This window comes from Caretta caretta, chromosome 1 (assembly GCF_965140235.1).
Source record: "Caretta caretta isolate rCarCar2 chromosome 1, rCarCar1.hap1, whole genome shotgun sequence".
Lineage (NCBI taxonomy): Eukaryota > Metazoa > Chordata > Testudines > Cheloniidae > Caretta > Caretta caretta.
The window spans coordinates 27064958-27090821 of record NC_134206.1 but is presented as its reverse complement, the minus strand read 5'-3'; the positions used below and the strand labels follow the sequence as shown (position 1 = coordinate 27090821).

The 25864-nt window shown below is 43.5% G+C and overlaps 1 protein-coding gene across 10 annotated transcripts in view; it reads right to left on the bottom strand.

Moving 5' to 3' along the window:
• FAT3 (FAT atypical cadherin 3) overlaps positions 1-25864 on the bottom strand; it is a 586875-nt gene that overhangs the window by 15898 nt on the left and 545113 nt on the right. For all 10 annotated transcript variants that reach the window (XM_048842637.2, XM_075126639.1, XM_048842665.2 and 7 more), the window contains 4 exons: positions 23782-24250; positions 6983-7136; positions 4950-5605; positions 2800-2913 (listed from right to left, as the gene is read on the bottom strand). In XM_048842637.2, the coding sequence (XP_048698594.2) occupies positions 2800-2913; positions 4950-5605; positions 6983-7136; positions 23782-24250 (1393 nt within the window). The remainder of the gene's footprint in view (positions 1-2799; positions 2914-4949; positions 5606-6982; positions 7137-23781; positions 24251-25864) is intronic.

Here is a 25864-nt window from a genome sequence, read left to right as displayed (position 1 = left end):
TACCTCCTGAGGAGATGCCAGAATTGTTGCTTGTGTCTGGTAGAAGGAGCTCTTACCCCATGGAGGCTGGGGATTCAAAAGTGGATAGAGTAGAATGCAGCCAGAGATCCACTGGAGATTCTCTGAGAGGAGATGGTGTGTCCATTAACTTTTTCTGCTGTAGTGATGCATAGTCGCGGGACATCCTGGTTGGTTTTGTAAAAAGCCAAGGCCCGCTGAACATCGAGGGAGTGGAGTCTTTGTTCCTCTGTGGAAGTGTGCGGTTTTGGGAAGAACACAGGTAAGAGAATGGATTGGTTAAGGTGAAATACCAAAACTACTTTAGGGGTGAATTTGGGGTGTAGGTATAATATCCTTATGGAATATAGTGTATGGAGGATGGGCCATCATCACTCCAAGTTCACCAACCCTTCTCGCCGAGATTATGTCTACAAGGAAAGCGACCTTCCTAGAATGGAGGGACATGGAGCAAATAGCTAAAGGCTCAAAAGTGCGGCCTTGTGTGTACTGAGAGAACACAGTTCAGGTCCCACTGGGGGGCAGGCTTTTGAGTAGGTGGGAAGGTTCTGATTTAGCCTTTCCAGAATGTATTGGTCCACAGCTGTGCGGAGACCGAGTAGCCCTGAGAAGGTGGATTGTATGCACTCATCACCACCAAGTGTATTTGAAAGGAGCTGATGGACAAAGACAGGATACAGTCCAAGATGAGAGGAATATCTGTAGTCTCTGGGAGAACGCCTCTTTGCTTTGCCCAAGAGGAGAACATTTGAGAGCAAAAATGTCCTGTGGAGCAGCAACAGATTCAGATCTCCCTGGTGTGAGAGGGATTCTGTTTGTCTGGGCCATCGGAGCTGGCAAGCAGGGTGGTATCTGAAGTTGGCGGTGATCAGACTTCATCGGTGCAGACGGATCCCGGGGTTTGGGAGGAGCCGGGGATGACAGCGCCAATGGACCATGGTCCACTACCAATGGAGCCCAATGTTTCGGACTTTCTTGTGCCTCTGGGACTTAGGATGTACTAAATCCTCATAGGCCAAGCTAGTGGGCTTGCTTACAGCTGAGTCCAACTTCTTTCAAGTGGACTTAGAGGAAGACTTAGTCTCATGCTTATAAGAGTGCTTCCTAGCTTCCTGATAAGACCTCACTGTAGGGTCCGTGCAGGCAGATTCTCTCACACCAGAGTCAGACTTCACAGCAGTAGGCGCACGCTTTGCTGAATCAGGCCAATGTATGGGGTGTGTGTGAGCGTGTTCCCGGGCCTGGGTCCAACTGGGGCCTCATGGCCTCCATGAGGATTTGCGGAGATGAAGTTCCCGGCCTTCTCAGGTATGGCTGGGGAACAATCAGCAGATAGTGCACCTTGCTGCAATGTGAGTTTCCCCAAGGCAGCGCTGGTGGTCATCACTGACTGGGAAGGATGGCGAGCAGGAGCACAGAGTTTGAAGCCTGGAGTCCTGGGCATAGTCCAGTACCCAAATGGGATGGAAGTGGGGTGCTAATAGTTTTAAAAGTTTTAAAAAAGATTAAAATGATTAAAACCTATTAGAACTTTTAAACTATTTATGGACTAGATGATTCATATTTTGTAGAAGGAAGCTGAAGCTGCGGACTCTAAAGTTTCCCACCTGGACCATGTGGCAGTGATAAAAGACTGTGGAGGTGGTCAGTCTGCCCCACCCTTAATCCCCTGGTCTGGAAGTGCAAGGTGAGCCAGGGCGTATGCACAGATCAGCAGGCACTGCTTTCAAATTCTGTAGCTCTGGGAGCATGGTGCTCTTGTGGAATATAATAAGGACCGTCACTCGAAGAAGAATCTGTGTGATCTGATGATGAGGCAATTCCCCCCCCGGAAACGCACTTGTGAGTGCAACAAAAACAATTGCTGTGCTGCTTGTGGGTAAAAGGCCACAGCTTAACCAAAAGGAGCTGTGAGTGCACTTCACGTTAAGTATTTTTTCTAATATTTAAGAGTACTTAAGGAAGAGCTGTACACAACGACTGGGGAAGTAGATCTCCAGAGGATTCATTAATTGATTGTTGAGGATTCTAAGAACAATTTCTTTCTGATAATCTTCTTGATGCATCTGAATTAGGCACCCACTTTCATGGCAGGAGCATCTAGCTTTATTTCAGACCATTGTTCAACATACGCAGTCCTTAGGAATAGAGGTTTGATCGGCTGCTTAATTTTAGGCCGCATATATTCACCCCTTGTATAACCTTCTGTCAACCACCAAGGTAACAATCTAAGACATGAGAGCAGGCAACCAACTTTCTCTGAGTTGGGATGTAATGGTATTGATCATTCATCCAGCTGTGATTACTAGCGTGACAGTCACCACTAACTGTTCACTGAAAGGTAGTGGAGTTTTTTGTTGGGAATCCTAAATGAGACTTTGCAAACCTTACAGGATTTCCCTTTGAACTGACTCTTGAGACATGAAAAAGATATTGCTCCAAGGCTGAAAGACGCTGTTGCTTTTGAGTGATAGAAATTCTATATCCAGGTCCATTATATTCCTTGTGTTCTGGACCTTTGGGCGCGTTGTAAAGCTGGGTCTCCCATATGACAGCTCAGGACACCAAGGTTTCAATGATCTTTCCTTTAATTGAAAAAAAGAATCACAGAGAGGTTTAGAACCCAGGAGCTCTGTGCTCGAAAGCCTGTGCTCAGACTGCACTAGATTTTCTACCAGATTCCAGCCCTCTCTCTATAACGGCTGTGGATGGGTTTACAAGATGTGGCAACCTCTGCTGATAACTCATCCCCGATACAATAATGCTGTAATCACTTCTTACCGTTATCGTCACCCGAGTCTGACTGGAAAGAGCTGAGGGACTGAACTTCAGAGTTGCTGCCTTTATTACTTCCTGCAAAACAGGTCACCTCTTCAGCGTCATCAACCTCTTTACCTTCATCGATAGCAAAAAACAAAGCAAAATGGTACTGTACAGGTATGCACATGTCTAAATATACCACTGCAGAGTGAGTTAAATGTTGCAAACGAGTAGTTCCCTCTTGCTTTTGTTGGAATAAAATTATTTACTTCAACAGCAGGAAATGACCTCATCTATTGGTCAAGTGGACAGCCAATCAAGAGATGTGAATTATGTTTTTGAAACACTTGACAAGTTTTGAAATGGCTGACGACAGCCGAAGCAATGAAGCAGCAGCTGTTTTAAATTTTCTCATTTGAATGCTGTGTGGGATCAGAACTAATTAAAATTATGAATCAAAAGGGTGCTATAAATATCTTATACAATAGATCATAATTACATTGATCTTTACTGTTCACTGTCCTGGGGCAGAATCTCACTCAGAGCCTACTCCAGAGCCCATTGAAGTTAATGGGAGTCTTTCCATTGACTTCAGTGGCCTTTGAATTAGGCTCTACTTGCTCTGCCATTGGTGAATAGTCGCAGTGATTATAGTTTGCACTTCCAGTGCCTTTCCTCTTCAAGCACCTGACAATTTCTCCTAACTCCTGAACAGTTCAGAAAGGTACTTAATTTAACTGCCGTCTATGGCATATATCCTCTCTCCTTCACGTAAAGATACAAACACACCATATAAGACACGTAATTAAACACAGACAGATATATATATTTCCAATCAAACAACTATCAAAGTGGCATAATTACATTCTGTAATAAGGATATTTAGGTCTGTATTCTTCTTTAGATCAACGAAAGCATGTTTATAGGTAAGAAAAACACACCTATATCTGCAAATGCTGTTGTCTGCAATGTAAGTGGCAAGTCAAAAATTAAAACACTGCCAGAAAGCTTAAGAATTATATCCTCAGTAAATAAAGGTTATCCTTGTACTTCACAATGCTAGAAATATATTTGGTCAAAATTCTGACCTCATTTACACCACCCAATTGAAATTAAAAGGTTACGCTAGTTCTGCACTTGTCCCTTTGTTCTCAATTAATAATTTCCAGAACAATGGGACTTCCCATATTAAGATAAAGATTGTAGTATGGGCTCCTTCATTTGGAAGTTTTAAGTTTAATCTACAAAACAGTGGTTTCAAGATGCAACAGAATAAAAGAGGGATGAGGTTATTAAGAAGAAAAAAAAAAAGATGAGCAAAAAAGAAAACTTTGAGGACCCATGCCCTAATACAAGGTGTTTTATCAAGCACTGATTTGCGATAAAGGCAGGGGGACATACAGCATCATATATGGCCCTTGGAAACTGCTATTTGCTGATGCAATAACTTGTATCATGTCTCATGTGTGGATAGACTGTACAGAAATTGAAGATGTGCTTTGCTATCAGTGAAAAGGGAAGAGAAGTACTGGGAGCACAAATGGTTTAAATATGAAGATAACAGATGGTACAAGGCTTTAATATTTAGCACAGATGAGAAATAGATTGAAAATGTGGTTATAAGAGCAGCCTACACTCGTCCGATGAGCAGCATAAATAAAAAGTACTTATTAATTCATTTCCTGCGTAAATTTTAAGTGCCTTATCTAGTCTAGTTCTAAATACCCCTTGCACGACTGATTGCTCAAGCTAAGAGAGCTCAGAGTCAGGAAACTTAGGCCAAAATTTTTCTTTTCAACAGAAAGACACTTGCGCTGCATCATGCGGCAGGAGTCCTCAGAGCAGTCTTCCTCAAACGTCCTGAACCAATATAAAAAGTAGGTTGGCTGCCATATTTTGATGACCTAAATAGGGCACTTCTCTACCTAGCCTCATCCTAATTACATCCTTTCAGTACTAAACCAGCACTTTCTCTGTGTACATTAGTCTGGGCTGCTTTCAATAAGGTTCATTAAGTGTTCCCTGTCAAACTCACCTAGCGTTAACCAGACAGCACATCCTGGTTCACCCTGCCACCCTTGAGCTCCTAAAACTGCTGTACTCTGACAAGAGCTGTTATAACATGTGTCAGAAAGGGAAAGTAACACCTGGCATCTAATGACACGACTCACTTTCAGTACCGCCGTCCCAGGTACTCTTCCTGATGGAGTCACAGTCGGATCGACAGGGAGACACGGCTGGCAGGTTGGGAGCCACGCTGCACACCACCACACCCCGCCTTGCTGTCAGTATCCGAGGAGACTCTGGATGAAACGTTGTCATCTCCTGATGCTCAACTCCAAGTCCATCCACTATCTTGTCTAAATTGTTCCGCGAGTCACTCTGGAAGCAAGGGGTGTAGGCCATGGGCCTCACAGGGACTTGCGGTGGCCCTACCTCTTGGTAGATATTGCGACTGTCCCCAGTGTTCCTTAGGTTCTTGAACTGGATCCCGTTGCTCTTGTTGAGCAGAGCAGCAGTAGCCGGGTCCTGGACCAGGGTGATATTGTTGCGTGAGTAATTTTTCCTGAACACTTTCTTGCGGAAAACTATAAACAGGATGATCAACACAAAGATGACAAAAAGGACGACTGCTATTCCTATTAGCTCTTCTTTGCCAACGTAGGAATGTCCGGCTTGTATGTTGGGTACCACCACAGGCCTGAGGCCACAATACTGGCCCACATATCCAGGAGTGCAGTTACACAGAAACGAGCCAAATACATTGATGCAGGAGCCGCCATTTTCACATTCCTCTCTTTCACATTCGTTGACATCATCTTCGCACCTTAAGAGAACAAGACATGGATACAGATCTCGGAGGAGAAACCTTAGCAATCAACACCACTTACAATAATTTATTTAGGCTGTCTAGGCAGCAATTGTGTTATGTACTCTGCCAGTGTCTGGCAAATGAACATATTATTATCCAGCCACATTACAACATTTAAAATCGTCTAAAGAGGGAAACAAGTTCTGCTGCTTTTTAAGTCAATGACAAGAAAACATACTGGAGAAAAGAACTGATTAATCCTACTCATCAGGAAAAGGCTCCTAGGACTGATTCACCATTGCATTACTCCCAGGTTTTATGCTGGTGCAACTCCATTGATTTCAGTGGAGTGAAACCGGTATAAAACTGGACCAATACAGTGATGAATCAGGCTCATAGACTAATAAAAATGCTAACTTTTCTATAGGTGTTTTGGACCATCCCACGAGATTCAATACATATTGATATCTCTGCTGTACAATTCCACAGAATAGTTCAAATAACCTAACAAAAGGTTAGCATTGGCTATTAAATTCTATAGGATTTTAGATGGTTTGGGAAGAGAAAGGGAATGGAAATGAAAGAGAACGAATGGGGGAAAAAGAGATATCAAAATTGTACTAATATGGGAAAGGAATGGGTGATGGGGAGTATAAAAAGTTATTTAGGACTGGAGATAGAATTAACAAATGTAAGAGAAAGCAGAAGAAATGAGAACTAGAATCTGAAATATCGAGGAGAATTGGTAAGCAATGAAGCTGAAGGAATTATAACAGGAGAGCGGATAGATGACATGGGAAGCAAGTTGAGGAGCAGGTTAGGGGATTTTTCTGTTTCTGCAACAGATATTTGCTGGAGAACAAGATTTTAAAAAATGAATGCATTGAGTTAGGCTCCCAAGTCAAGACTTAGGTGCCTAAATAAGTGAGCTAATTTTCAAAACTGATGAGCACCCAGCAGCTTCCAATGCCTTAATGAGACTTTCAAAGGAGCCTATGGGAGTTAGGTGCCCAATTTCCACTGAACTCCCAGAGCTAAACAACAACTTCAGAAACTAATTTTAAATACCCACTTTGGAAAACTTTGGCCTCATGAATTTCTTGGATCATGTTAATATGGCCTCTTGGTAAGCCACGTGATTTGGCTATACTTTGTTAGGTAACTAGAGGCTTTGGGGTACAAGACGCCCTATGCAAAAAAGACCTCGTATTAAAATGATTCAAAGATGACAATTCCCCACTGGAATGCATCCGATGAAGTGAGCTGTAGCTCACGAAAGCTTATGCTCAAATAAATTGGTTAGTCTCTAAGGTGCCACAAGTACTCCTTTTCTTTTTGCGAATACAGACTAACACGGCTGCTACTCTGAAACCCCACTGGTAGTTCACTTACGTTACTCCTGTCAATCCATTTTTGCAATTGCAGATGAAGGCATTGCCTATCGGGTCACATGACCCTCCGTTCCGACACGGATTTGGAAAGCACACTGTGATCTCCGATTCACAATTTCTTCCTGTGAATTGAGAGAGGCAACTACACTGATAACCTGGGAAAATAAAAACAAAAGTAACAACAGGAGCCTATAAATACAACTGTCAACACATGCTACAATCGGGTTACTTTAGTAGCTGTCCGGTAAATTGAAACAGAGTCACTTGGGGTTGGGTGTCACATAGGAATTCTGGCATGCAAGTGTGACCCACATTAATAGCAATGTGAGAGTTTGTCCCCAGCTGGTGGCCAGACCTCATAAGAACCTTATACATCTGCAAATGCCTGTGCCCTAATAGAGTTGATCTTTTTGTTCCAGGAGTACAGCCAAATGTTTTTACATCAAGAGTCCTGGGTTCAATCCCAACAGAGGACACCACCAAAGAAGCAGTTACAGTCAGTAACTTATCCTTCACTTTCCGATATCAGCAACTGTCCTTTGAGAAAGCCTTTAAAAAAGATTTTACATCATTGCAGCACTTCTTACTCAAAGATCTTGCACATGAAGAGAAGCCGCCCACACTTATCTTAGGGCTTCCGTGCAGAATAAATAAATGTGTCTAGACCAGGGGTATGCAAACTACAGCCTGCGGGCCGGATCTGGCCTGCCAGCCTTTTTAATCTGGCCCTTGAGCTCCAGCTGGGGAGCAGGGCCTGGGGCTTGCCCTGCTACGGCACTCCAGGTGGGGAGCAGGGTTGGTGGCCGCTCCACATGGTTCCCGAAAGCAGCACCATGGCCCCACTCTGGTTCCTGTGCATAGGGGCAGGCAGGGGGTTCCGACTTGCATGCTGCCCCTGCCCCAAGCACCGCCCCCGCAGCTCCCATTGGCCGGGAACTGCAGCCAATGGGAGCTGCAGGGATGGCACCTGTGGACGCAGCAGTGCGCCGAGCCGCCTGGCTGTGGCTCCATGTAGGAGCTGGAGGGGGAACATGGCCAGTGCTTCCAGGAGCCACTTGAGGTAAGCACCGCCTTTAGCCTGCACCCCAGAGCCTCTTCCAGGGCCCCAACCCTGATCCCCCCCTTACCTCTAAACCCCTCAGTCCCAGCCCGGAGCACCCTCCTACACCCCAAACTCCTCATCCCCAGCCCCACCCATGAGCCCTCCCCCCCCGCACCCTGAGCTCCTCATTTCTGGCCCCACCCCAGCGCCTGCATCCCCAGCCAGAGCTCTCATCCCCTCCTGCAGCCTAACCCCAATTTTGTGAACATTCATGGCTCACCATACAATTTCTATTCCCAGATGTGGCGTTCAGGTCAAAAAGTTTGCCCACCCCTGGTCTAGACCCTTAGAAAATATTTCCAATTCAGACATTTACAAAGATGGTACAGCAGAGTTTACTGATCTCATCACTAGAACAGAAAATCGCATGACACTAAATTAAGAATAGGCATGATAACGATACTTAACATTTCTATATAATCTGTCATCTAAGAGACTGTGTGTGCTTTACAAACAGTAACTGACTCACCCAATGCCTGAGTGAGATGGGAAAGCAGTATGACATCCATGCTGCTAGCTAACCTGGGGCAGCATATGGTTAAGAAACTGATTAATCACGATTCAAGATCATACTGTTGGCCCCAAGTTTCCTGCTCAGTCTCACACTGAAGGTCAGTGGCAGTTAGAAATAGAACCCAACAGTTCCTAGAACTTCCAGTTTCCTTGCACACTCATTTTTGTAACGATGAGTAACATTAATGAACATTGTTTAAAATTAATAACCTGGAACAAATTTAGTGTTGTGGATGCTGTCACTGGGCTTATTAGACAACTGTAAGTATCACAAAACCACATATTTTCTGTGTTCCGGCGTCACTACTGCATCTGCAAGATGAGGTGGTTGGTGGGTTTTTTTTTTCCCCAATTCAGACACTCTGAACTACATTCTGAACATTCAAAGACCTGGACAAAACACACAGAGTGGCCTAACGAGATGCGAAACTGACAATGCCATTGGCATTATATCATGATGCCAGCCTATTAGGAAGATTTCTTGTTACCTGGAAAACCATTTGCTTACAAACAGTTTGGAAAGGAATCACTGCATGAGTGAACAAGATTGTGTCAGTGTTCCATTATATGACTCAATAGTGACATCTATAGACCAAAACACTACAGTATATCTGTTTTTATATAAAGCATTATAATCGTTCTGTGTATTTAATTTAACCAAAATATTTAATTCAAATACAAAAGATTTTATGCAGAAAGTTGTCATATGACAATGTAATAGCTGAACTAATATGTTTTCAGTAGATTCCTGACCTAATTGTAATCAGACAGTAGGAAACTAAATAAAACATTTGTGTAAATCAAATATCTTTATCTAAGTTACTAATAATTACCAAGAATTATATTAAAATATAATTTTCTTGTCACTTTTTGCATTTCTCTGAGCTTGAAAACTGAAAATAGGTTAGTCAATTTTTCTTTCACATTCTCATGCAATAAAGCATGATACCACAAAGTTTGGATTGCAAAAAGTAAACCTATTTCCACTGGAAATAAAAAAGCATACCATTTTTATTATTTTTTATATTATCTGCATGAGAGCAGCATTTAGAAAACCTGAACTCTCAGATGTTCAGAACAGATTAAGCTCCATTGTAGGAGTGTAGGCAGTGTATAAACTAAACAAAAAAGTTTCTGTTGTATAAATTTATACTTACAAAGCTGCATTTTAGACTAAATTTTACTCAACGATATGGCCTTTAAAATGCACTCAGATGCTAGCCTAGTACACTAAGCAGCACAGTATCTAAGTATAGGGATCCATTTCTTGGGTTAGGAAAAAACACTCATAAAACAAGGTAAATAGAGTCCACATTTATCACTGATTTAATCTCAGGACCCTAATCAGGAACCTACCTAGGCTTATATCTTGGGATCGAAAGCAGCAGGGAAACAGCTTTCCGGTTGCACAGCTAGGCCAAGCCACAGAAAACACGTTCAGGAGGATTCCTCTCACTCCAGCACATTCATAGGTGGAGCACTATTCTCCACGGGGAACAACAGAAGTGAAGCACTGAGCACTGGAGGTATTGCCAGCAGGCCAGTTCACAGAGAAGATTCCCTGGGCCGAAAGACTGGCCATTCCCTTTACTCCTTCCTATCCCTCAGAAGTGGCTGTGTTCTTGTTGCGTGGCAGCGACTGCAGGTCAGGGCGGAGGATTCCATACCTCACCCTGTGACAAGGTTTGACCCTGAAGCAAATCCCTTTGGCTATTGTTTCTGATGTTGGGTTCAGATTTAGGCCCCCAGGGAGGAGGTATGATACATATTATATTTCATGGTACATACCATGTGATAAAGTTAGCTATTATCCCACTGGCACTATGAGAAGAAAAACATAAATCTGCTTCCCTAACAAAGGCAGGCAAACTTAAAGGAAACACTAATGACCTCTAACTTTTCTGCATGGAAAAGAGCACATTTCAAACAGTCCAGGGCTTGATCCCGCTGCTATTGAAGCCAGTTGCCGGGCTGTGGATGTTCAGCACCTCTCCAATTCAGGTCATGTATTCCAGTCCATAAATATGGATGTAAATGCCTAACTTTATGCACCCACATCTGAAAACATTGGTCTATATACTTCAGTGCAGTATGAGTCACTGATGAACTGATGATGTTTCGAAAGGGAGCGGAGGAAGATGACAGATAAAAACGTGTTAATTTATTATTATAAATAATAACACAGATGCTAACACCGTCAAGTGTACTTTGTCTTCCTGACATTTTTAAAGGTGTGCATATTGTCTGCCAGAAGGCCACCCTGCAAACTTCAGGCCTGGTCTTCAGCTGGTGTGAATAGGAGTAGTGCCCACTGATACCAGCTGAGGAGCTGGTCCTTCAGCTTTTAATAAGGCTTTTACCACAACTCTACCAACTTGCCTCTCCTCAAGCCTCATCACTTTGACTTCAGCATCTTCCTTTCATCTAAGGTATTGCTCACCTCTCCCTTTTTGGTGATGTAAAGTGTCAAGAGGCACGAGGACACCGTGTGGTCCCAGAAGAGGAGCCTCTAGCAAACAATGACACTCGCAGTACTACACAGGCTTCTCATCTATTCACATATGTTTGCTTGGCTCCCGTAGACTTAAAGAAGTTGTAAGCAAGGAGGCACTGTGCCATTGTAGCAGATGGGATGACTCAATGCAGCTGTCATGCAGAGAGCGTGTCTGTTGTTGCTAGAATCTCCAGTCTGAACCTTTGAGCTGCTCCCTATCCGTAGATTCACTTGACTTTATTAAAGAGGATGTTCCAAACAGCTGCCAATTCTTTTTCACATACATATGCTCCTGTTTCCATCTATTACTTGGCCTTCTTTTGTGACATGCTTTGCTTTTACATCAGTTTCAGGCATGTTGTTTCCATGCTGTGCAGTTTTACTTCACCAATTCAGAGCTGGACCTATAGAAACAGATTTTGCCTCAAATCCAGTTATACCAGGAGCTGATTGGTACGAAGCATTGGAGCAAAAGGGGAGCTCCCCGATTTGCATTTTGATATGATTCTGTAGACATCTGGTTGGTTTGGGGACCAGAGTATTCTTCATCCAAGCATATTCCTGCCACCTCTAGTTTGTTTTATATTTCTCACACAGACAGTAACTTCCTTGCAATTACAATGACGACTCTGGTGACACCTTAAAGACTAACAGATTTATCTGGGAATAAGCTTTTGTGGGTAAAAAAACCACTTCTTCAGATGCATGGGGTTTTTACCCACAAAAGCTTATGCCCAAATAAATCTGTTAGCCTTTAAGGTGCCACCAGACTCCTCCTTGTTTCTGTGGCTACAGACTAACATGGCTACCCCTCGGTTCCTTGCAATTCAAATTGCAATTACAATGAATCTCTGTCTTTCACTCAAGACCCTTGGAACCAAATTTGTTTCTGTGAATTTATAGTCAGACTCTTTTACCTAATTTGAAACCATAAAATTCAATCAAGAAATCTGGAAGAGCTGATTAGCAGTCTCTTAAAGCTATACAAATAATAAAACGGTCCAACTCTTTTTAATTTTTTTTTAAATCCTAAAGTCTTTTAAAAATCAACATTAAATGGAGTTGTGATTTTAAGATTGCTTTTGTAAATCACGGTGTTTCGTTTGCGTCTCTCTGAAGGAGAAAGAAAAAGAGAGCCGGTCAGTTAATGACCATATGATTAAAGCAGCCTTTTGTTCTTTGCTTAACTCTCATGAGTGTTCTGAGAAATACCTAGTTCACATGTTAATATCTCTAAAATGCATCAAAATTTAAAAGTACCATATAAATGCTACGAAGGGCCCCCCCCTCCGCCACTTGGGATTTTAATGGTATTTATGTAAAAAGCAAGAGCTCATAGAACGAGGAGGAGGAAAGGAGTGTTGTTCTCTACTCATACTTCGCCCATGATCCCAGAGAAGCTAGATACCACTGTTAAAATGATACATACTAAAATAGCTAATGTTGATATTTCTGATGTCATTAGGATTCAGAGTTAGTTCCTCACTGGTTAATAATGGGGCAGCTGCATCTTTCTGGGAGCTAGTGTCTATCCATACAGATGGTAAAACAGCTTCTGTCAGCTCAGGTTTGAAAGATTTTCTTCAAAGCTGTAAGGGTGCAATTTTTTTACCCTTTAGTTGAAAGTTTGAATTCTGCAGAAGCTGAAGGGCTGAAAGAGGGCTGCTGGTCCATAATCTCACCACATACTGGTTCAAACCAACTCCTGAGACTCAACCCCACATGTGTTTTTTTTTTTTTCACTTCGACATGGTAAAACTGCCTGTTCAGACAATTCAATCAAGGCCAGATGTATAGCACTGATAAAATTAAAATGAAGTAACTATACTTATAATTACAAGACTCTAACTAACCTAAGGTTTGTTTCTGTGACTTTTGAAAAACTTGGTCCAGTATTCATGCTTGCACTATTAGTACATTTGGTACAGTAATGCTGTCTATGCCACTGCTGTTTGCTTGCCTTTGTATGGAGTGGAAATCTATCAACTTTATGAAAAAACTCGTACAGATACAGACATCGTCTTCCCTTCCAAATGCAAGGAGATGGACATCATACCAAAAGGACTGAAGGTAAAAAATCCATTACAATCTACATACCACACAGACTATGCTGACAGCTTGTGTCACACGCTCTCAAAGAAACTGTGGAACCACCTGATCAACATCCTCTACAGCAAACAGGGGAAGATTAAGAATGAGCTCTCAAAACTGGATTCTCTCATAAAAAAACAACCTTCCACACAAACTTCCTCATGGCTGGACTTTACAAAAACTAGACAAGCCATTTACAACACACACTTTGCTTCTCTACAAAAGAAAAACGACACTAAATTATCTAAACTACTACATGCCACAAGGGGCCACAACAGTGGTTCCCTTAACCCACCCAGCAATATTGTTAATCTATCCAACTATACTCTCAGCCCAGCAGAAGAATCCGTCCTATCTCGGGGCCTCTCCTTCTGCCCCTCCACCCCCATGAACATGATACAATTCTGTGGTACCTAGAATTCTATTTTCGAAGTCTCCGACTCAAGGAATATTTCCAAAACACCTCTGAACAACATACTAACCCACAGAGACCTTCCTACCAAGACTACAAAAAGAAGGATTCTGGGTGGACTCCTCCTGAAGGTAGAAACAACAGGATGGACTTCTACACAGAGTGCTTCTGCTGATGTGCACGGGCTGAAATTGTGGAAAAGCAGCATCACTTGCCCCATAACCTCAGCCGTGCAGAACACAATGCCGTCCACAGCCTCAGAAACAACTCTGACATCATAATCAAAAAGGCTGACAAAGAAGGTGCTATCGTCATCATGAATAGGTCGGAATATGAGCAAGAGGCTGCTCGGCAGCTCTCCAACACCACTTTCTACAAGCCATTACCCTCTGATCCCACTGAGGGTTACCAAAAGAAACTACACCATCTGCTCAAGACACTCCCTGAAAAAGCACAAGAACAAATCTGCACAGACACACCCCTGGAACCCCAACCTGGGATATTCTATCTGCTACCTAAGATCCATAAACCTGGAAATCCTGGACTCCCCATCATCTCAGGCATTGGCACCCTAACAGCAGGATTGTCTGGCTATGTAGACTCCCTCCTCAGGCCCTATGCTACCAGCACTCCCAGCTATCTTCGAGACACCACTGACTTCATGAGGAAACTACAATCCATTGGTGATCTTCCAGAAAACACCATCCTGGCCACTATGGATGTAGAAGCCCTCTACACCAATATTCCACACAAAGATGGACTACAAGCCGTCAGGAACAGTATCCCCGATAATGTCAGGGCAAACCTGGTGGCTGAACTTTGTGACTTTGTCCTCACCCATAACTATTTCACATTTGGGGACAATGTATACCTTCAAATCAGCGGCACTGCTATGGGTACCCGCATGGCCCCACAGTATGCCAACGTTTTTATGGCTGACTTAGAACAACGCTTCCTCAGCTCTCGTCTCCTAATGCCCCTACTCTATTTGCGCTACATTGATGACACCTTCATCATCTGGACCCATGGAAAAGAAGCCCTTGAGGAATTCCACCATGATTTCAACAATTTCCATCCCACCATCAACCTCAGCCTGGACCAGTCCACACAAGAGATCCACTTCCTGGACACTACCGTGCTAATAAGAGATGGTCATATAAACACCACCCTATACCAGAAACCTACTGACCGCTATTCCTACCTACATGCCTCCAGTTTTCATCCAGACCACACCACACAATCCATTGTGTACAACCAAGCTCTATGATACAACCGCATTTGCTCCAACCCCTCAGACAGAGACCAACACCTACAAGATCTCTATCAAGCATTCTTACAACTACAATACCCACCTGCTGAAGTGAAGAAACACATTGACAGAGCCAGAAGAGTACCCAGAAGTCACCTACTACAGGACAGGCCCAACAAAGAAAATAACAGAACGTCACTAGCCATCACCTTCAGCCCCCAACTAAAACCTCTCCAATGCATCATCAAGGATCTACAACCTTTCCTGAAGGATGACCCATCACTCTCACAGATCTTGGGAGACAGGCCAGTCCTTGCTTACAGACAGCCTCCCAACCTGAAGCAAATACTCACCAGCAACCACACACCACACAACAGAACCACTAACCCAGGAACTTATCCTTACAACAAAGCCCGCTGCCAACTGTGTCCACATATCTATTCAGGGGACACTATCATAGGGCCTAATCATATCAGCCACACTATCAGAGGCTTGTTCACCTGCACATCTACCAATGTGATATATGCCATCATGTGCCAGCAATGCCCCTCTGCCATGTACATTGACCAAACTGGACAGTCTTTATGTAAAAGAATAAATGGACACAAATCAGACGTCAAGAATTATAATGTTCAAAAACCAGTCGGAGAACACTTCAGTCTCTCTGGTCACTCGATTACAGACCTAAAAGTTGCAATTCTTCAACAAAAAAACTTCAAAAACAGACTCCAACGAGAGACTGCTGAATTGGAATTAATTTGCAAACTGGATACAATTAATTTAGGCTTGAATAGAGACTGGGAGTGGATGGGCCATTACACAAAGTAAAACTATTTCCCCATGTTTATTCCCCCCCTCCATCCCACACTGCTCCTCAGACGTTCTTGTCAACTGCTGGAAATGGCCCACCTTGATTATCACTACAAAAAGCTTTTTTCCCCCCTGCTCTCCTGCTGGTAATAGCTCACCTTAAGTGATCACTCTCTTTACGTTGTGTACGGTAACACCCATTGTTTCATGTTCTCTATGTATATAAATCTCCCCACTGTATTTTCCACTGAATGCATCCGATGAAGTGAGCTGTTGCTCACGAAAGCTTATGCTCAAATAAATTTGTTAGTCTCTAAGGTGCCACAAGTACTCCTTTTCTTTTTGTTCATCTTGTTACAGGAGCGGCTAGATTGCCATTTATTATAGGTGGGTCTGATAGCATGGCTTATTATTAAGGTTGCCCAACACTTCCCATTTTAAGACCTTGTTTTCAGTGGCTTATATTTTTTATCAAATTCCAACCGTTTGGGCTGACGTTTTCCATGCCTCAGGCTGATTGTTTGGGGAAACATTCAGCTGACACAGTGCATCCATCTCTATCTCTCCCCCTCCCCCCACCTCCAAAAGGCTAAGGAAAAATACATTGTTTAGCCCATGTTAAACTTTTCCAACAACTATTCTTTGAACAGCCCTAGTGCTGTCACACTTTGGAGTAGAGACTTGAAATTTGGCAGCGGTGTGGCCTTTGTGTCAGGGATGTGCATTTTGTGATCCCTGTAAAAGTCCAACCTACTTTGGCCCAGTTTGAAAAATTGGGAGTTTGCACATTCTCAGTAGAAATGTCTTCGATGTTTAGAAGCTAAAATCTCAGAAGATTTCATCTTTACTAAGTGTGTGCCATCTCCTCACTGCTTAGTGCTGAGCAAACTGTGCATGCCCCATTCCCACAGACCATGGTCCTTCCAGCTCAAGGCTACAGGGGCTCATAAGGCCTGTAAGGGCTGCTCTGGGCCAGGGTCAGGCCAGGCACTGCAACTCAGAGCAGGGAGCCTGTCTCTCCTGTGCTCTCATATGATGTCCCCTGATGGCATCCAGGCAGCATGGAGGAGGAAGCCATCCGATCTGAACGCAAAGTGGGACAAGCTGGTCTGGGGGAATGGAAAGGAGTAGACTGGGACAAGGAATCTGGTGAGACTGGGACTGGGGGGTGGATGACCGGATTATCAGGTAAGGAGATTGGAACTGAGAGGTCAGGGGAAGAGGCTGGGACGGTTGGATGGAGAGGCTGGAACTGGGAACCGGAGGAAAGGGGAATCTGGGACTGGTTGAGCAAGAAGACTAGGAGTTGGGAGGGGGTTAAAATACGAGGGAGCTCGGGAACTGGCAAGGGAAAGAGGGCAATGGGAGAACTGGGAGTCAGTTGTCCAGGAAGGGGAATGCTGAGTTTGAATGAGCAGCTGGGGAGCGGGGAGAGGAAACTAAGTCTGGCTGGACAAGGAGACTGGAACTAGGAACCAATGGGGGGGAATGGAGACAGATCTGACAAGGAGCTATAGTGGGAAAACTGGGACTGGCTGGGCGAAGAGACTGGGACAAGGAGGCAGGGAGGGGGGCACTGAGGTAAGGAGCTAGAGAAGGAGGTTGGGGCGGAGCTCGGAGAGAGAGACTGGAACTGAGAGATGCTGGGGGGGAGGGGAGAGACATTCTGGATTAGGAGTTGGGAGTGGGGAACTTGGACAGGATGTGGAAGGAGACGGGGAACAATCAGGACTGGGTCACGGACAGGTTGGAGTGGATGGGACAGAAGGGTTCAAACCTGGGGGAAATGGGCAGAAGAGTCTGTGTCAACTAGACAACACTCCCCTCCGGAGCACAGACAAGAACTGAAGAGTCCTAAGTCTCACTGCATCTCTGTTGTCAGAAAACAGCTGTGAAACCCACTGGAAAAGTCTCCCATCCTCCGCTAGTGCCAGTCCACATAGCAGTGGTAGGTTGTCATCCACTATCAGCTACTCTATTAGCTCATGTGGCAGAGGTTTGTGTGATGGATCTAAAGGTCCCAAGCCTGCTGACGAGAATCTGGCTTATTAAAAAACCAACAAACAAACAAAAAAAACACAATCTAGGAAATCACACTCCCCCACCCCAATCCTCTCTTAAAAGAACATTAAGGTTGCAAAGTCAAGCACTCAAAAGTTAGGAAATGCCAGAACGAAGCTTTCCTTTTAATTCAGCCTTTTTGTTCATTTGCTTTATGACAGAATGTTTAATTAGATGATCACATACTATTTTTCCCCCACAGGATCCCTGCTTCATTCAGTACACAGGATGCCCCTGCTCTGGGAATGAACCAGAATTGTGTAGTAGAGAAGACTGTTGTGTGCAGGATCCCTGCCTTTTCTGTTGCAGGAGTTGGAAGTAATGTGTAGTCATGAGGCAGGGGATTGCAGGAAAAGAAAGGCAGGTTTCATGGTTAAGGCAGCTAAATGATGCCCGGAAGAATGTGATTGCCTTCGCCACAGAGTTCCTGTGTGATTCTAGGCAAAGCACTTAAACCAAACTTTCCACAGGTAGTCCTTTTCATGTGTATTCCTCATTTTCTGGGTGACTGACTTGAGACCCTAGGGTCTAAACTGTGGAAATGTGGAGCTATATGCCAGCTGTGCTTTGAACACATAAAGTGATATATAATGCTTAGTGCTTCGACAAATCAGGTCCTGGGTGCTTCAGATCGGGCACTCAGAATGAGTGGAAATTTTTGACCTTAATCTCTCTGTGCCTCATTTTCCCATTTGCAAAATGGGGACAATACCACTTCTTCACCTCTCAGGGGTTTTGTGAAAATAAATTAATGTTTGCAGAGAACACAGCTACTAACGATTCATAGATAAGGCCAGAGGGGACCTCTTGGATCGTCTGGTCTGATCTCCTGTATAACACAGTCCAGAGAACTTCTTTGAATTAATTCCTGTCTGAACAAGAAAAACATACAATATTGATTTAAAAATAGCCAGTGATGGAGAATCTACCACGATCCTTGTTAAAGTTGTTCCAATGATTAGTTACCCTTGTTGTTAAAAATTAACATTTTATTTCCAATCTGAATTTGTCTTGCTTTGACTTCCAGGCACTGGATCTTCATTTACCTTTGTCTGCTAATTGTGATGTATGCCATAGAAAACCAATGAGGAAATTAGTAATTATGTATTTAGAACACGACTTGAATAGAGTACAATAAATAAGGCATGCAGCCACACACTGAATAAAGAGAAAACAAAATACTGAATAGATGTTAATTAAGTGTGCACTGAATGAGGCAGGAGTCCTGGGGAAAATATAGTATGTGATCACATATTTAAAGACTTACTATAATGCACACACACAAGGGGATCAAACTGAGGTTGCAAGGGCAATCATTTCGAGGGCTTGGTTTTGCAACCTTGATAGTGTTCTTTTGATATGTTTTTTTTTGGAGTATAAGCCAGCAGCATCACCACAGTCTCTCTGAAACATTAACAGAATTTACTCTCACAATGCCCCTGGAAAGTGTTATTACTCCCATTTATTTAAATAGTTGGGAAACTGTGGTTTTGGGAAATTAAGATATGTCTACACTGCAGCTGGGAACAAGCCTCCCAGCCTAGCACCCCACACTAGCTTTGCTCAAGATAGTGCACTAAAAATAGCAGTGTGGACACTGCAGCATGGTAGGCAGCATAGGCTAACCATCCCAGTAAAATCCTACCCATACCCTTTAGGTCTGTATTCAGGTAGCTACCCTACCTGTGCCACAATGTCCATTCTGCTACTTTCCCCATGCTTGCTTGAGCAAAGCTAGCATGTGTCTGTCTACCCGGGCTGGGAGGCACACTCCCAACTGCAGTGTAGACATTCCCTAAATGGCTTGCCAAGAGGGCAGTCACCAAGTCTGTGGAAAAGCCAGGAATTTAACCTAGGTCTCCCGAGTCCCAGTTCAGCACTTTACCCACAAGCCATCCTTCCTCCTTGCCACGATCAATTTAGCTGATCATACTTCTATGTAAGCCACTGCTTTGGCTCCTGGTACCTTATGTCAAGGACTTCATGTTCAGGTTCTAGATTCTTTTGCACATGTAGCCCTTTCCTGGTTGACATCATCCTATGGACCATATGCTTATCCTCCTCCATTCATGAGCAGAATGCCCACACAGGTCAATCAGAAGCAGTTCTCTGTATTGGTGGAAGTTCCCTACATGAACAACATGCGGTCTTCAGCTTCTGAGCTGCTCACATTGTACAGTTCTACCTATAGGGTCCACCACTTTAATTTTGGAGAACCCCTTGCAGAAGGCCTCTGGTCCCAGCCCCTCTATATGTCTCAGCAATAAACTTTGATCTGTTGAGACTTGTCTTTTTTCCCTTCAGATATGTCATCTCTCTCTCTCTCGGGGTGCCCAAAGAATGGACTGAGATTCATTGTAGCTAGCCCAAAAATGCCTTGAAAGCTGTAATGGCAAGAGGAAACCAAAGTTGATCAAATGTAGGTTTTATTGCTGATGAACAGAAACAACCAGCCATTTCTATTCAGGAAGGAAGGTATCACCTCAGGGATAGCATTATGGATGTCTGCATTCATTTTACATACTTTATGCAAATTATATGTAAATTAGGCATGGCCCCCTGCCTCCTGCTACACTGCCAATGACTTTTTGACGTCACAGTGTTTGGTCGTAGATAGAACTCTGAGCTCTCTTTGTTTTCTCTTATTTTCACTGTAAATCATAGTAGGATTATTATAGGAAAAGGGAACTTACAATTGTATGCAGACTACTCTGGAACATTCAAATTCAAAATTTATCCAACTAAATTCTGCATTTATGCTGAACACTGCTCACTTTGGGACAGATTCTGACACCCTTGTTCATAGTTAGTAGCACCTTGCTCCAGTGATTTCAATGACCCTACATGTAAAGTAAGGTGCTATGTAAAGAACTGGGCTGTAGGTGCTGCTGTGTTATCCCTATAGTCATTGACTTAACTGGACCAGAATCAGGCCCCTTTGGTAGCAAAATATATGTGTGCGCACTTTCCCCCCAAAGAAAAGCTGCCATCTCCTTTCCTAAGATAAAAATGAAGCTTCGTATATTTTATTTTAAATCTACTGCGGGTGCTACCATCGGTGCCAGCAAGCACAATGTTCTGCCATCCTTAAAAGCATGCTACAATTTGTGGTTATATAACTAGCATTTGACATGGTGTAGGGTTCTCCTTTCAACCCAATTTCATTATATGCTCTTTTTATATACTGAGAATGGCTCACACTAACAGGATTGTTTTGCCTGGTGGAAAAAAATGGCCATGACTTGTCATAGCGGGCTGGTTTATAGAGCCACTCACGTATAGTTAGGGCCCACTGCTTTGAAATTATGGTACTATAACAATCCTTTATTTACATAAATTGCTGAAACAGTAAAAAGAGCAAACAGATTTCTTAACCAGAGACAGCTGAAATATCCCCTCTGGGCACTTGCCTCCTCATTGAGGCAATAACGTTTGCAAGTCTAAATAACTTCAGTGCCTGGATTCCAGAAGTAAATTATCTTGACTTGAACCGTTTATTTTATTCTAATAATAAAATGGACTCAACATTTGGAGCTGCATGCATCCCCTGCACTGCCCTCCTGTAAACTGGCAATACATATGATGTTGGGAAAAAGAATTACCATGAAGTGATTTGTTAGAAAGGTCTCAATATACTCACCATGCAATTGCTAGACAATACAATAAATAGATTCAAGTTAAATTAATAAAAGGCACAGTTCCTACTCTCCCCAGCTTGCTAAGTTGGTGATACTTGACCTAATTTATTATATATGGAATCTGAGTTAACGTTTCATCTTTACTTCCTGGGATTTCTATAATCTTGTTTAGCAGTTTCTCAAAAGCCACTACCTCTTTTTCACTCAGAAATATTTTCTTTCCCCTTTAATTGCCTGCTGCTTATTGTCTTTCCTTACATTCGCAGGTAAAGACCTTACACATACACATAAGCTGCAACATTTGTCTTTGTGCTGCACATTGAAGTCCCATTGCCATGCTTGGTGTTAATACTGAGATGCTTTGCTAATGTACGTGCTGTGAGTTCATTTCTTTTAACTATCTTTGCACTTTCTTCCATTGACCATACTTCTACAGCTTCCCTGACTCATCCTTGATCTTACTTGTTGTGAACCAAAGCCAAGTAGGAAGTACTGAGGTAAATACTGGGATGGCAACAGGGTGCTGTGGGCCAAATTAAACCTCCCACTAGCGGAGCTGTGAAGAAGGTACCTTGCACGAGCAAGGACAGCTGGAGGCCATTCAGTGAGCCCCTTCCATATGCTCAGGGAACACAGACAGACCAGTTATGGCTTCCTTCTGCACAAGAGCACTAGGGAAAGTGCTTATAACTTCCTTCTGGTGAAAGCCAAAATTCAGCTTCTGTGTTTTCTTGCAATACTGGTGAAGAATAAGCTTGCTTTTACAGAGGGAAGGACACCAGAGTGTGCAAGTTTCCCACAGATTTTCTTCCATTTCCAAAAGTGAATTTCAGTCCAGTTGAACTATTTAATGTCTGTGCAGGGCTGGGACTGAGAAGCAATAAACAGATGCTAAGTAACATTATTACTAACAGGTGCTTGGAAAAGGTACCAGACTGTTTAGTAACTGGAATCGGAGCCCACAAAGACAAGGAAAGGCTCTACCCCTTCAGGTGAGGGAGGGGCCACTGAGCCCTGAAATCAATAGATTACAGGGGACAAAAAAATGAAAAAAGCAGGGATAGAAGTGCAGGTCACAGAGTCAAAACCAGGGCTCCGGAAGGTGCCGCCAAGCAGAGAATCCCAGGCAACACCCACATTTCCAAGGAGGAGTCCAAGGAGTCAGTGGTTGCTGCATTGAGGAACCCTACCTAGACAGGTGAATGTATGAAGGACTGGAAAAGGGGACCACAATCTCAGAGAACCAGGTATGGCTAGTGCCACGAGGTGGCTGATGAGTAGGTCCTGGGACTTTGTAGGGCCACAGAAGAGGCATGAATAGAGGTGCCAACCTGACAGATATGGAAAATGAAGCACTGAATTGTGCACGGCAGAAAAAAAGCTTCCTCATTTCTGTGCTGCAAACTAGGACTGGGAGGGCCCAGCCTTAGCATCAAGCAGGTAGATTTGTCTCCACACCCATTCAACACTCTCACTGACAGGACTGCCAATGATCCCAGTGTTTTTTGTGATTTGGGCACCTGCTCATTAGGAATTAGCTTGATGCTACAAAACCCACTTCACACAAGCTGTCAAACTGCCACTAGACAGGAACGGTCACCTCTAATACAGGTGTGAGTCAAAAGAATGACCTAATGGCTTTGCCCTGTTACCAAGACCCTGAAGCGTTCAGTTCCCCCTGGGACTCCACTGCACGTGGGTTTTATCTGCAGTTTTATAACGCTTTAGACTCACAATTTAATATATAGATATGTAAGCAAATTATATACTCAAAAATGGATGATGGTGTTGTGGAAGTCTAAGTAACAATCTGTGCCAGCTTATATAGAGAAGCACAACCGTACGATTCAAGCTGTGATGGATATTAGGTATCACCAGTTTTGTTTGCAACCTCTGTTGCTGTAAATGGATTTTGAAAGCCTCAGCTGAGCACTTCCGTAATTGTTATGCTATTGGTGTCTACATAAATAGGATTATAGTAACCTTAGTGAAAGACAATCTCCTCCTTGAATACTAATACAGTGAGAATGGGTGAGTGCCATTTAGTTGTTGTTTATGAAGCTGGCAGCTTTTATAAACTTTGCCAAACCTAAAAAGCTTTTATAGAGTTTATGAGACTTTTCCAACATGTCTCCGCATTGAAAGACTTGTGACAGACTGAATGAGAGACAAGGTGGGTGAGGTAATATCTTTTATGGGACCAATTTCTGTTGGTGAAAGAGACAAGCTTTCGAGCTCTTCTTCAGCTCTGTGTAGCATGACAGCTTGTCTCTCTCACCAACAGAAGTTGGCCCAATAAAAGATATTACCTCACCCACCTTGTATCTCTAATATCCCGGGAACACCACAGACAGCACTGCAATTGACTGAATGAGACAGACATTGACTTCCTCCCCGCAAAAAAAAGAAAATGTAATTAAAGATATTTACCACCAGATGGCAAACTAGTACAGCTCCCTCCGTTCTGGCAAGGATTCCTCTCACATGCATCAGGGTATAGAACGCAGCCAAGCTTTAATTCAGTCAGGCCAACCACTTCTGCAAAGCTGCTGCGCTTGTTTTGGAGCGGCAGTTCATTGTTATTCAGGATAACAGAATCCAGGCAGCCCTGAAAACCACTCAGGACCTGGGTTGTCCTCTTGTCAGTCAGGCTCCGGACATTATCCACTTGCACCTGGGCTCCAAAGTAGACAGAGCTATCGGTACTCAGAGTCTGAAAGTAGAGGGGGGCTTTGCGCCGCTCCACATAACTGTCATCAAGTGACAAGCTTGTGAAATTCCGATTGAGCTCCAGGAAGACCGAGTGCCAGTTCCCATCATTAACAGTCCTGCCAGAAATGCCCAGGATTCCTGGGCCACTTCCACAGTCCAACTGGAACCACAATTTGCCGTCCATGATCTGTGAGGGTAAAAGCAAAAACCAACCCACTTAAAACATTGGTCTTACAACACTTCTTTAATGTGTGTCCTTAAAATTGGTCTGATGCTTTACACGAATACTGTGGTATATTGTAGCAACCATTCACAACAACACACAGACACATGCTGCTGTACATTAGCCATAGAAGTAAGTATAAGTAAGTTTACACTACAGGTGTAATCCAAGGGATAAGGCACTGGGCTGGGACACCTGGCTTCTATTCCCAACTCTTGTGTGACTTTGGGCCAGTCACTTCATCTCTCTGCACCTGTTTCCTCTCCCATCATGTGCCTCTCTTGTCTATTTAGACTGGAAGCTCTTTGGGGCAAGGACTGTCTTGCACTGTACATTTCCTGTGCTTAGGACAATGGAGCTCTGATCTCAGCAGGGGACTCCAGGTGCTAATAGAAACAAATAGGTTTAATGGAGTTTACATTAGTCGGGTTGCAGGATTCTGCATCCCTATAGCTTTCACAGAGGAGCAGTTATTTTTGTTGTTTTTCCTAATGTCACAAGTTCACTCACCTCTATCAACAAAGTGAAATCCTGATTAACCAGGGGTCAGTTATGACCTGTGGAGTTTACTTCACTGCACTCCAGCTTCCATTCAGAAAATGCAAGAACTGCCCAAGAGCTTCTACTTTCTCTCCTTCCCTCATATTCGTACTGAGCTCATCACTGTGGTGTCCGCTTCCTTAATTTAAATATCATCACCACAATGTAAAGGTCACACCTGGGTCTAGTTTCCTCCCTCTTCCCCTGGAAGCAGCTGGGGATTTATTGACGGTGGTTGTCATTATTTATTACTGTCCCTCTTGCTCCTTGTCTGGCTGGTGGCAGAGGAATGGAGGTGCTGGTTAATAAAGAGGGTCTTGAGTGGAGAGGAGACTGAACTAGAACGCAAGAGACCTAGGTTTGATTCCTGCCTCAGACTCCTTGTGTGATATTGGGGAAGTCATTTAATCCACCCTGTGCCTCAGTTCTCCATCTGTAAATCAGAGTTAACACCTCCCTACGTCAGAGGAGCTGTGAACATAGCATTGAAGATTGTGAGGGGGCCAGTGTACGTACATAAATAGTGACAAGTGGAACCCTGTGCCTGGGTTTCCCTGAACTTGAAGCTTGCCAGCATTGTGGGGAAGGTGAAGTTCTTGGTCCCCCAAATGAAGAGCACAAACACCGGCTTCCCTGATTAGCTGTTTATCCAAAGGTTGCAAGTGTCACCAGAGGACCATGAGGAACTTGAAAATGGCTGACAGAATTGAGAAACATTTTCCTTGATGTGCTGACATTCATTGGACCCACACACTGTTCAAATCTTTGTGATTGTTTCACTTTTATTTCTTACTAAATGTTGTCCTTCAAAGGCACAATCTTTTTGCTGTGAGGACATGCCACCATCTCACCTGGAGCATGGTAATACAAGTGACAACCCAGCCTCTGATTTAACTGCTGCCATTACTACGTCTTCCCTTAAAAGTCATACAAAGTGGGCACCTGTAATAGAGATGTCTCAGCTTTCAGCTCTAGTGTAGCACAATGAAAGGAAAATAGCCTTCAGGCCTTAACTGATAGAGCATCAGGGATGAAACA